At 42.7% G+C, this 13,074-nt stretch overlaps 1 protein-coding gene across 7 annotated transcripts in view; it reads right to left on the bottom strand.

Moving 5' to 3' along the window:
• The window catches only part of LOC131682941 (double-stranded RNA-specific editase Adar), a 131,379-nt gene extending 118,596 nt beyond the window's left edge, over positions 1-12,783 (bottom strand). For 3 of the 7 annotated variants that reach the window (XM_058964769.1, XM_058964786.1, XM_058964776.1), the window contains exons 1-2: positions 12,311-12,783; positions 803-1,196 (exon numbers count right to left, since the gene is read on the bottom strand). In XM_058964769.1, the coding sequence (XP_058820752.1) occupies positions 803-1,049 (247 nt within the window). In that variant the 5' untranslated portion in view covers positions 1,050-1,196; positions 12,311-12,783. The remainder of the gene's footprint in view (positions 1-802; positions 1,197-12,310) is intronic. The other 4 variants (XM_058964795.1, XM_058964799.1, XM_058964752.1 and 1 more) reach the window with 3 other exon arrangements.
• Positions 12,784-13,074: the final 291 nt, after the last annotated feature.

The following is a 13,074-nucleotide window of genomic DNA, read 5'->3' as shown; positions in this document are numbered from 1 at the left end:
TTTATCCGAAACCATGTATATATAAAGCCATACGATAATTGTTTAATAAAATGCTGACAACCTAAAACAAATTCGGTAAAATCTATTCACACTCGCGACACAGTCTGTTCCAGCCGCACGGAAAGTGGAACAGCACGTTTCCAGTGACATAAGTGGAAACCTAATCGATTCAACCCATGCCGTCGCTGCTGCTGGTAAGTAGTAGTAGCAGTAGGCTTTTTAGCATGGTAACGATTCTAGAAAACTGAAAACATTCTGCCTTCGGCAGACATCAATCGCTGCTAGGCTCTAGGCTACAGCGCAGCCGGTCGGTGGGTGGCGTGGGTTCCATTGAGAATTACAACCAACGCGTCGTAAAGCAACCACCACGCGGGGGAATGAGGGAACTGCAATTAGCGTAATGCGGATATATTTCACTGACGCAGCCCCCCGGCAACCCTCCCGTCCCCAGGAAGCTGGTGGTATTATAGTTTCGTGTCACTGTTTCGTTTCGGTGAATTTCCAGTGCGCGCCTCTCTCTCTACCCGCTGGAATGTTAGTAGTGAAGGACAAAAACGTCGTTCTACGGACAAACAGAATCTTTTCAGCACAAATCCACTGCGGGCGCAAAAGAAATACTTTTATGCCAACTGCAAAACTAACACATAACCGGAAATGGTTTCCGGTACCCGTGATGCAAATGGTCTAGAAACACATAAACTGTCTCTCTCTTTCTCCACTAGTAAATACTTAAGTCACCAATTTTTTTAGGCTTCGTGAAATCTTGGAAGGGGACGATATACAACAAAAACTAGTAGCTTACCTGACGAACTTCTCCGCTTGGTGGCACGTCTTGATGGTGATGTTCCACCAGAACCAGGCGTTCCAGCGGGTGGCGTACCGGAGGCAGCGATCGGTACTGCAGAACCCGGCGGTGTGCCGTGTGTGAGTACTGGAATCTTCTGACCGGCGGCAGTGCCGTTCTCCGACTTTCTGCTGTTGTCCCCCGAGTGGTCCATCTTTTTCCAACGGTAGCGGTCGTAAACGGTGGTAGCAGTGTTCGGACGCATACAGTCAATCAAAAGGTTGAGGAGCTTTACCAAATGGCGCGCACTAAAACTTTACACACACTCACTTACGAATGTTACAGTAAAAAAGAAATTAATTAAATTCACTTGACGGATAGTACGGTTGGATGTCGATATGGAATTTGAGCACTGCCATGATAGAAACAATTTATATTTATAGGTGATTTTCAATGCGACTAAAGGTGTGCTTTGAGCTGGACTTATTTATCTCTTCAACCGAACCTCCGATACACAATAAAAGAACTCAACGATAACGTTGAAAGTACCAAATTGCTGCTCACTTAAAAACAAGTTTTGGTGAGCAGCAATAGAATGATAAAACAGAAAAAATGTAGTTCGCCGCGTGTGTTTATGAAAGGTATGATGAAATGTTTACATTTGCCCTATAAACACTCATATGGCGATTTCGCTTGAACCTGAAACTGAGTCAGGTTCTAACCCCAACTGCTGTCAGTTCATACATTTTGACAGCAGTTGGGGTTAGGAACTGACTCAGTTTCGCCTCAAACGAAAACCACAATAGTAATAGACTCGCGGATGTAAAAACCGCAAAACTGGCAACTAAAAAAACAAGCATGTTAAACTGGCATCACCCAAAAATGTGCAAGCTCGAACGTGCTCGACTGTATTCGATCATCTGTTTTTATCAAAATAATTTTTCAAGTGGTTCAATATATGAATCAAAAGAAAAGTTATATGTTGGATACTGAGCAACAAGAAATTGAGAAAAGAAAGAAAAAAAACAATTTCTTCAGAAACACAAAGTTGATGAAAAAGAGCATAAGTAAAATGCTTTTTGTGTAGTTATATTGAACACAATAAATATCTTTCTAAATAACATTGTGAAATACACGAAAAGTGAAGCCTACTGTGAATAACAAAATATATTTTTTTAAATAAAATCGCAATACTTGTTCTGCTTGTTTGCATTGAATGACGTCATGTTCGTTTGGCTCCGGATTTTGACAGTTCGTTTGGCTCGATAAAAGTACCTTCGCTGGTCTATTACTATGAGTGTCTATAATTTGCCCCCTTGATCTGACAACCCGGTCAAAAAAAATGCGGACGAACATGGTCAGGCGATTTAAACAGTTTGACGTTTGACTCAACTCGCCTGTGCTAATTGCCCCTAGGAACAAATGCACTTTACGAATGCGATTTAAAGGCAATTTCAATACTTATTCAAATTTTCTTGCGGCTGAAATGGACTTGGTTGTTTTTTACGTTTTTCTAACATGGCGGTTCATATTTGGCTTAACCTTAAAATTGTTTTTTTTAAACCATTGGCGTGTTCTCGCTTGTATTTTGTTTGTCTAGTGCACTTCATTTAGCCAACAAATGTGGGAAACTGTGGAATCGTGTGTAAGTATAGTGGAACAAGATCTCTGACCTAAAGTCTCAATGAAAGTCAGATTGTGGTAAGTTTTGGTGTGCAATACCAATTTCACCATTGATACTTCTTATAGTTTGGTGCTGATTACCTAGTATACTGTTAAGTTTATGAGACTAGATAGTGAATCCGAAAATACGTATTATTTGTAATTTTACATATTAGGCAATTAAGTGCGATTAAATGGCGCGTTCCGTGGGCTATTTGGGAGCGATTTAAGGGCGAGTAGAGCGGCCAAAAAATGACGGCGGCAAATCGCCCAAATGTTGCATTTGAAATAGCCCCCTAATTGCCAGCACATTGAAGGGCAATTAGCGCATCCGAGTTGACAAGTAGCCCTCCGTTAGCCAGCAACTTGCCCTTTTTGACTGGGAACAGTCAACTTCACCGTACGCTATTGACGATTGTATGAAATGCCTTAACCTCACAAATTTGACAAGTGCTGGTCCTTTTGTTTACAGTTTGGACTTAACAAATTTGAATTACATTGAAATAAGCTTAGAAATTTAACCGCAAAACTAGTTACCGATTCAGAGAACACTAGAAGTAATTGATAAACAAATAATTAGTTCACTAATTAGATCTTTCATATACATTTTCGCACAGTAGGGAATTCGCACAATTTAATTGTAAGGCGCTCATGAGAACATTTGTACTTCTAAAAACATGATTCCCAATATCATGACGTCACTGTGTAGTGACCAATGGCCTGTAACCAAAAACAATGCTTGATTCGACATACAGAGGAATAACTAGAAAAAATTTTTAGCCAGAACGCAAAATATATTTATTTCGATTCTTTATTTAGTTATAGTTTTTAAATTCCATAACTAACTAATCCAGCAAAGTAGCTGAAGCTGTGTTAGAAAATAAGATGTCAGCCAAATAACATTCAAATTCATGTGATCTTGTCCAATCTACAAATTCTCAGCGATTTGAAAGAGTTGGTACCTTGACGTTTCGGCTCGCACAGCCTGTTCCTGAAGGTGAGACCCGCTCCAATACTTACTATGTACGGCTATTTTCTTATTTTGTTGAACGTACTTTTTCGATTATTCTAGTGAGAATGTAATTGAGAATTAATGGAAGGCAATAATGGCAAACTGATTCTAATTCTTTTTTTTTAACAACGGTCAATTTGCTTGAGAGACATTTTCACGGGGATTTGGATTCAGTATCGTAGTAAAAGAAATATCAAATACAGGGGAGAGAAGATGGACAACGATGACAGAGAAGAGAAGAATCAAGCTTGCGCTTTATAGCAGTTCGTTGACGGTGACGACATGACGGCTGTTCGGACATCTATGGAAGCTTTCCTGCAATGTCAGCTTCTTTCACCGAACAGCCTAGATAAGCCGTGTAGTGTCGGTAGTGGTTGTTTCAACCGGCTAAGAATTTCACTACGGACTACCTGTTCCAGTGGTAAAAATCCACCAAACAGGTAACCCCAATTCCATAGTGTTATGCGACCCGTGCTATGGGTAAAATTGTTGAGGGGGTTTAAAACATTCTCAATGGCGAACGGAGCCTGGGAAGAGTTGGGCGAACTCCCCAGTATGCTGCATTACGCAGCGGAACGTTCACGCACCGAAGTTTTTTTTCACCGATGATCCGCTTAATTTTGCCGAATTTTTGTTGGGTGGGGGTTTGCTGAGGCTCTCAGCTGATGGTAGTTCGGTGAAGTTTTGCTGGGTTTCGATTATCAAATTTCGATGTGTACAGATGAACCTGCCCAGAGGCCGTGTGGTATCCGGCCAAGAATTGAGCCACTGGGGTCCGGCTCCCATGTCGTAGGAGGCGACTGAAAGTAGGAGACCCTAAGTCAAGGTGTAGTTCTGTGCCGAGGACTTGATGATTGGAGGGTCTAAAATATGCCAGTCGCGCACGGAGCATTTTGGGTTTTGCCCTTACTGTGTTATGCGAATCTCTGACACAGTGGATCATTATTTTCTTCGCAAATCGTGGGAATCCAATGATCGTGTCCCATTTAAACCTGATATGGCTCGCTAAATGCGTTAACATCCCAACTCGCTTGGTGTCCTCTAGTTGTTGTGCAATTTGTGTTGGAGATGAAATGTACAGTTCTCTAATCAACAATGGTTAGAATAGCACAAGTCAATCTCCAACATAAACGTACAGCAACTATGAATTTATCTCGACTCATGCAGGAAGGTAAAGCTTCCATAGCATTGGTTCAAGAACCGTATTTCCATAAAGGAAACTTCTATTTTGGAAAATTACTTAACACTGCCTTCATTGCTTACAACAAGACAGGTATGATTAACCCACGTGAAATGCCTCGGGCTAGCATTCTTGCAAATAAGGCTATTGACGCGTATCTCATATCAGAGCTCACAACTCGCGATATCTGTGTTGTCACAGTTACACTGACTGTCGGAAACGTAGACAAAAAATACATTGTTCAGCATGTCTACCGCATAACGAGTCATCTCCTTCTGATGATTTCAAAAGCGTTGTATCATATTGTAGCAGAAATGGGCTTCCGCTCATTATCGGCAGTGATGCGAATGCTCATCACATCATTTGGGGCAGCTCAGACATCAATCTGAGAGGCTCTGAACTGATGGAGTACATAAGTAGTACAAATCTCCATATTCTGAATGTGGAAAACCGACCAACTTTTGCGAGGTCTGGGAGGGAGAAGGTATTAGACATAACACTTTACTCTGATAGAATTTTGCATGAGCTGGGAAATTGGCAGGTTCCAAATGAAACTGAACCGCCTCTATCCGATCATAAATATATATTTTTCAAACATTTTGATGTCACCTTCAATGTGGTAACATATCGTAATCCTAAACCTGCAAACTGGGACCTCTTTTTGGAAAACTTGGCGACTAAATTTTATGCATATTTTTCAACAATTAGTCAACTAGACGACTTAGATGACGTCGTGGATACGACAAACTCATCCTACGAAGAAGCTTATCCACTTCGTACTATTAAATCTACTAGCGGAACCCCTTGGTGGAGGGCTGAGCTTGAAAGAATGAAGAAAGTTATGAGAAGAGCTTGGAACCGGCGTCAGCGTGATGACTCCAGGGCTTTCAGGTCAGCTCGTAGTGCATATAAGAAATGTCTTAGATCTGCAGAACGGGCTGGCTGGCAAAGCCTATGCACTAATGTCTCTAGTCTGAACGAGACTAGCAGATTAAATAAAACTCTCCAAATCGAATGATTTTCAGATGAACTCCTTAAAAACCAGAGATGGTGTTTATGTGACGGACGAAAAAGATGTTCTTAATTGTCTCTTCGACACACACTTTCCAGGTTGTATCGATCCGGAGTTGAACAATGTTCACAGATCTCATTCTGGTGATTCGGACTCGTGGGCGTTAGCACGCACATTGGTCTCCACTGAATCGGTCAAGTGGGCAGTTGACAGCTTTGCTCCACACAAATCACCCGGAAAAGATGGAATACTTCCCGTGCTACTGCAAAAGGGATTTGATATTCTCAAACATGTCTTGAAAAAGATTTTGCTTTCCAGTCTTGCTACCGGGTATATCCCGAAAGCATGGCGAGAAATAACTGTTAGATTTATTCCCAAAGCGGGGCGCTCAAGCTATGAAGAAGCCAAAAGTTTTAGGCCTATCAGCTTAAGTTCTTTTCGTCTGAAGGCTTTGGAACGGATAATCGATCATCACATCAGGAACGTTAGTTTAGTTGAATATCCACTGCACAAAATGCAACATGCATATCAGTGTGGGAAATCCACGACCACTCTGCTTCACGATGTTGTTTACATTTTACAACATTGAGAAATCTTTCTCGCTCAAGCAATCTAGCTTGGGTGTATTCCTAGATATTGAGGGTGCTTTTGACAATGTATCCTTCCAGTCTATTCTGGAAGCGACGCGCGGTCATGTATCTCGGGTTGGATAAACACAATGCTTAGTAGCCGCATACTTTGCTCGTCATTGCGACAGGCTGAGATACGGAAGTTGAGTATTTGCGGTTGTCCTCCGGGCGGCGTTCTGTCACCTTTGTTATGGAACTTGGTAGCTGACGGCTTGTTGAAAAAACTCAATGAGCATGGATTTCCAACCTACGGGTTTGCTGACGATTACCAATTACTGGATTTTGCATCGGAACAATCTTTGACTTAATGCAACAGGCATTAAGAGCTGTCGAACAGTGGGGTCGACAAGTTAAACTATCAGTTAACCCAAACAAAACTTCAATGGTCCTTTTCACGAAGAAGCGAATAACAACCGGGGTTCGTCCCTTGCAGTTCTTTAATTCTGAGCTACTGTGTGCAGATCAAGTCAAGTACGTTGGAGTCATATTGGATTCCAAACAGAATTGGTCTGCTCACATTGAGTTCAGAGTCAAGAAAGCGTGCATGGCCGTCGGGCAGTACAGACGAACTTTTGGAAAGACCTGGGGTCTCAAACCTAAATACATCTACTGGATTTACACGACAATTGTACGTCCAATACTGTCATACGGATACCTTGTGTGGTGGCAGAGGGGAGAGGTGGTGACAGTCCAGTCAAAGCTAAACCATCTGCAAAGAATGGCGCTCATGGCGTTGACTGGTGCTTTCACCACGACTCCGACTGCTGCTCTTGAGGCACTTCTAAATATCAAACCATTACACATACACTTAAAACAAGAAGCACTATCATGTGCATACAGACTGCAGGTTACTGGGCTTTGGAACAGTAACCATGTTGATCTTGCTACCAGTCATACACGATTGTGGTCACAAATGGTTACATGGGGTGAAGATATTCTTGCTCCCAGCGATATTACACTCACTTGTAGTTTTCCTTACAGGACATTCCATGTGAAGATTCCCTCTCGAGAGGAGTGGTTGTCTGGCTTTATGGAAAGACAACAACAAACGCAAGTGGTTTGTTACACTGACGGTTCTCTGATGGAGGGACGTGCTGGTGTCTACTGTCGTGAAATGAGATTGGAAAAATCTCACTCACTAGGTAGATACTGTACTGTATTCCAAGCAGAAATCTTTGCGATTATGTGCGGGGTGCAATCGGCCCTTCAACTGAGTTTGTCCGGCAGAGTTATAAACTTCTGCTCCGATAGTCAGGCTGCAATCAAGGCCCTTAGCTCAGACAAATCCCGGTCCAAGCAAGTGATCGCGTGCCGAACCCAAATCGAAGAACTAAGCATTGTCAACACTATCTACCTTGTCTGGGTGCCAGGACATTGCGGTATTACTGGAAATGAATGGGCTGACGAATTAGCCAGGGCAGGTTCAGCGATAGACTTCGTTGGTCCTGAGCCCGCGCTGCCAATTTCGACAAGTTGGATAAGGGAAAAAATACGGTCGTCCGAGCACCGCAACTATTGGAGAAATCTACAAACGTGTCGTCAAACAAAGACGTTTCTAGAACAACCGTGCCCAGTGATTTCGAAAAATCTCCTTCATTTTTCGAAGCTCCACTGCGGCATGCTGACCAGGGCTTTAACCGGCCACTGCAAACTCAATTATCACATCGCAGCGCGCTGAGTCTTTTTCATGTGATCTTTGTGAATCCGACTACGCAACCTCATATCATCTGATATGCAACTGTCCAGCGGTAGCGCAATTGCGATTTGGAGTTTTCGGCCGTCCTTACATAGAAAATATCATGTTTGGACGACTGAAACTCAGAGACATACTAAAGTTTCTTATCCAATGTGGTAAAGAGCTTTAGGCTTATTTGCAGGCAAGTTCAACTACTTGTGAGTTTAACTTACCTGCTGTTTGTTTTTGTGCTGTTATTTTTCCCATGCTTCCAATTCTACTTCCCCACACCTCCTTGTCCTTTCCTTCCGCTCAGGAAATGATGAAAACACACGGCGAGGCACAAATCCCCGACCACATACGTGGAACGTGCCATTTAAGCCTATATATTCTGATTCCTGAAAAGAAATATCAAATACAGGGAAGAGTAGATGGACAACGATGACAGAGAAGAGAAGAATCAAGCTTGCACTTTATGGCAGGTCGTTGACTGTTACGACAGCCTTGTACTGCCAAGAGAGCACGGAGCGGGACGTCAGGTGGTCCCGTCGGACCCTTGGGGAATTCTCCAAATTGAGCCAGATATTCGGGTTGTTTCGGCTCCAATTTTGGTTTATGCTAGGACACAGGAGTGAGAAAGAAGACAATCACGTAATTTCTGTCGACATCATTCATCCCTATGCCTATCTGACAGTAAGCCAGTTGTTTCGACCCAATTGTTGACACGGAACAGAATCATTTCCACCAACAGCTTCCGGATACAGGAGAGCATTACAATCGGTCGATACGAGTTGTGATCGGAGGCTGGTTTTGGCAGACTCTTCAACAAGTTGAATTTGATTCTGTCTGGCCCTGGGGATTTATTGTTACATGATAAGAGAGCAAGTGAGAACTTCACCGGCGAAAAAGGTGTTCCGTTCGTATTATCGTGAGGGGAAGCGACGCGGTAGATGTTCTGTGTCGGGGCGAAAATAAAAAACCATACGGGCAAAATAGAATATCCAACGGTTTGAATATTCCACGCTCTCTTTAGTAGTGTTTTGGTATTATGTACGTTGGGTCGTGCACCAAAAAAGAGTGCGTATCGATGTTTCTAGCGTTAATCCATAAACGAACCGGTGCCTGTAACCACGATTGTTGGCTTTATCTAATTCTTCATTTGCGTTACTTTCTTCACGTACTGTCGATAGCTAGTGGATAACCCGTCGTCGCGGTAGACCTTATACGCGGCGGCCTTCTCTGCGTATACGTCTGATCACTCTTTGTCCCACCTCGGATTTGGATGTTCGCGTCTGTTACTCGTTTCGTTTAAGACTGGATCGCGGTGTCAAGTATCATGTTGGACCAAAAATTGTACTCTTCGTCCGGATACCTGTGACGTAATAGTTTCGAATACCGCCGCAACATAGCTCTTTCAATCAATGTTTCGTATGAGGTCATACGAAACATTGATTGATTCCAATGGCATTAAGCTATTGGTGATCGAGACTACAATCGGCAGACGATTGCGGCCATGAGGATCAGGGATTACCTTCCACGTGCAAACGAATTGTAGCCGCCGAATAGGCATTCGTAGCGCACTCCTCCGTAGGGAGGGTCTCGATCCAAGCGAACGCTATTAAAATCGTGGAAGTTGGGGTTTATATCGGAAGTTAACCAAATTTCACATAACGCGTATGCATCGCATCTCAAGCTAATTATTGCAAATTTGAAAGAATCTATTTTCGGTATTACACTTCTGCAATTCCACCGTAGAACAGTGACCAAATCCGTGACCTCAATGACTGCTTCAAAAATTTTCATGCTATAGGCAGAAAAGCTAACAGACTTTTAATTGGATCAGTAATATTGAAAGTTTTTATTAACCAGTCCACTATGTCCGAGAGTTTGATGATTCCGGAGCCGCGATTATTCTGGAATCGAAACAAAGGATCCCTTGGAGTTTTTGGTGTTCCGGAAAGTGTTGGGAACTCCTTCTCTGAGCTTAAACCTCCAAGATCAAGTGCTACATGCTTCGGTTCCGTTTGCAACGCTTCCAAGACATGGCACTTTCGGAGCCCCGTCAAGGGACACCTTCTGGCATTTACAAGGAAGTTTAGAAGAGGAAATGTTCCTTCTCTTCCTATAACTTCTAGGCATCCCTAATAGATGTACCCTCTTGTGGGTCATCAGCCTCGCTTTCGTTAGGAGGCAAGACAGCATACCGGTTCGGTGAGGGTGGTGGCGTAGCTTTCTTCAATATTTCTGAGAAAAAAAGCTTGGAACGTCCCGCAAAAGAACATTGTACCGTTTACCCTAGCTTAGTTTGAACGGGGGACATGCTGAGATCTCATACAGACCCTCTGTACACTAAGAACACTTTACAGCATTCCTAATGCACGAATCATCCACATTAATTTCTCCGAATTGCTACAATGAAGTGACTGTTTGACCCAACTTTTTACACTTGGTGCAGTTCATGTCCCGCGGAACAAAGAGGCAAACGGACCTTGTACAAAAAGACGTAGTTCGGTCAGGTGGTTTCAGCGAAGGTCAGCCGATACGAATCTGATTGGGAGTACGTTTTCTTACCATCCCCAGTGACTAATACTAAATGAAAACGCTTGCAATCAGGTATTTTGACCGGCTGGACTGCCGTTCTACGGATAATTGTCCCATGTGTATAGGGAATCCCATAGAACGTGGGACAAATATGCTTATAACGGCAGTGGAGTAAGCGATCTCTAAAACATCCAACCCCGTACTTCAGTAGATCCTCGCATTTCAAACTCTCATCGTTGACGACGCCTTCATGCCTTATTGCTGGAATATACACCTAATAGTTCTATGTAAATTACTCACAGCAAGTAATATCGTTTGCCTGCTTTGGATTATTCAACACGACCCTAACCTTGTCTGAGCGGACCTTCGATATTAACCAAGATATTTACTAAAATGCCTTTGTTTTGAAATCAGGTTACTCTCGGTAGCCGGCTGCCCAGAGTTTAAAAAAACAAAACTCAAAAACAAAACAAGATCTTATCTTTTTCGAGTGATCGTGTGCTCGAAGAGTAACTAACTTGGAGCGAACAACAGGCCTCTCGATCTAGTATGCATTGTTCCGAGAACAAAGGAAACAGTGGATTATTCTTGTCATCATGAGTAGTTGCCGAAAAAGCTCTACTCGGACCCATACACCGCGGTCGTTGACTTTGAATTTTGTTGAACACGAGCGAGTTGTTAAATGGAATACCTTCTGAAGCAAATAATATCCTTCTGAAGGTGAAAATACAGCTTAGACTTATGAAATGGTACCCGGCGTACCTGCAGTATCATAAACGTTGGTCGTTGGTATCATCATCTTCGCAATGCAGTATCAATATCATTCAACACGTTAGCCCAAGCAAAGTGCTTCCTTTTTGCAAAACAACTAGAAACACGTGGTTGAAAGCGACAACGTTGGAATTAAGATTCCCGTGTAAATAGAAGATGACTATGCAGATGTAAGGCTACATGACCTATCATCTCGTACACCACCTGAGCCAATTGCAAAATGCATGTCAAAATATGGAGAAGTATAATTCGTCACCCCTGATATTTGGAGAAACTTCTTCCCGAGAACTCCTAACGAAATTTTTGTAGTGAGGATACGGGTCGAAAGATCAGTTCTCTCCTACTTGACTGTAAAACTCAAAACTCACGGAGCTGCAATTAAACTTTTTTTTATTACGGATGTAATTGATTACATCTATTTGCTATTCTGCCGTTCTACGTACAAGTGTCCCATGTATATAGCGAATCTCATAGAACATGGCACTGCCTTGCGATTATGGGCTGCATCATAATTGTCCCATATCAATAGGAAACCTTAAAGCACATGAGAAAATTAAACGTGGAATCATAATATAGGAACATTGAGCTACATTCGAGTCCAGTTAATTCGAATGATTTAAACAAGACTCCCCGACTCTCCCAGTGTTAGGGAAAAAGCTCTCAACTTAATTAAAAAAAAACAAAAACACTAAAATAATCAGATAATCATAATCGACTCGGAATCAATAAACACTCCGTCCGTCTGGACCATAAAACAGGCGAAAGTAGAGAAATAAGATTCAGCTCGCGAAGCCAAACACCTTTAGAAGCTTCCCCCGCCTTGGCACCCACTAAACAATTTTCCACCCCTGGCACAAGCTTCTGCCTGCACTTGAATGGTTATCCAACCAAATTTTCCACCGATGCGTTTGCAAAACTTGCAAGCATAGCATTGCAGAATAAAAAATTCTAAACTCGTCACACACTTTCACTGCACTCTACCCCCTTGGATCCGCGTATCCGTAAAGGACACTCGGTTTTGCAATGCGGAAAATCCCCACTTACCGCACCGATAACCACCGGAATCTGCCCGGGCAGGATTCCTTCAGGATCAAGTTTTTCTTCGACACACACACGCACACTTGATTTTGTAATTTGTTTAGCATACACGTTCTGGGGCACTGAAAATAGTACACAAATCACACTATACACAAGGCAAGAACCAAACGACCGATTCCGAGCGAGCTGGAGCAGATCCGTCGCGTGAACAAAAAAAACCGTCCGACTCTGGTGCCGCTTCGGGTGCGAATGTTTTTGTTCCGAGACGACTAGCGACCACAACCGATTACCGAGCTCTGCTGCTGACGGTTTACCGTGCCGTTTTGTTGGTTTTTCTGCAGCTTGTTTCGATTTTCCACTGATCAACCAACCAACCTACATAGTCACGCTTCTACTTAGCTATGCTGTTTTGCAGAATTTTTTTTTGTTTTTTTCGTTTACGTTCTCACTGCGCGCAGTTGCGGCGACTGACGGCACGTCAAAAAGCCTTGGAAAAATAATGGCGTTTCATGATCAACTGTGGCAGGAGTTAAAAGGGAAAAGGTGGGAACATTTTTTTGCTTTTAAGTGCGTTTAGTATACTGAAGGATTTTTACACAATAAAACCATTTGAAAATAAGTATAAAAATTGTCATAGCATTTTATTGTTGTAAATGAATACTATCCTATTGTTACTAAATAAAACATTGTTAATGCCTAATGTGGCTACGCCACATCGCTTTTTGTCATGCTGCCCGACTTCGCTACCGCTCAGTCGGACTTAAACTAGG

The sequence above is a fragment of the Topomyia yanbarensis genome, chromosome 1 (genome assembly GCF_030247195.1).
Source record: "Topomyia yanbarensis strain Yona2022 chromosome 1, ASM3024719v1, whole genome shotgun sequence".
Lineage (NCBI taxonomy): Eukaryota > Metazoa > Arthropoda > Insecta > Diptera > Culicidae > Topomyia > Topomyia yanbarensis.
Note: the sequence above shows the minus strand (reverse complement) of the source record. Positions and strands in the feature narration are given on the sequence as shown.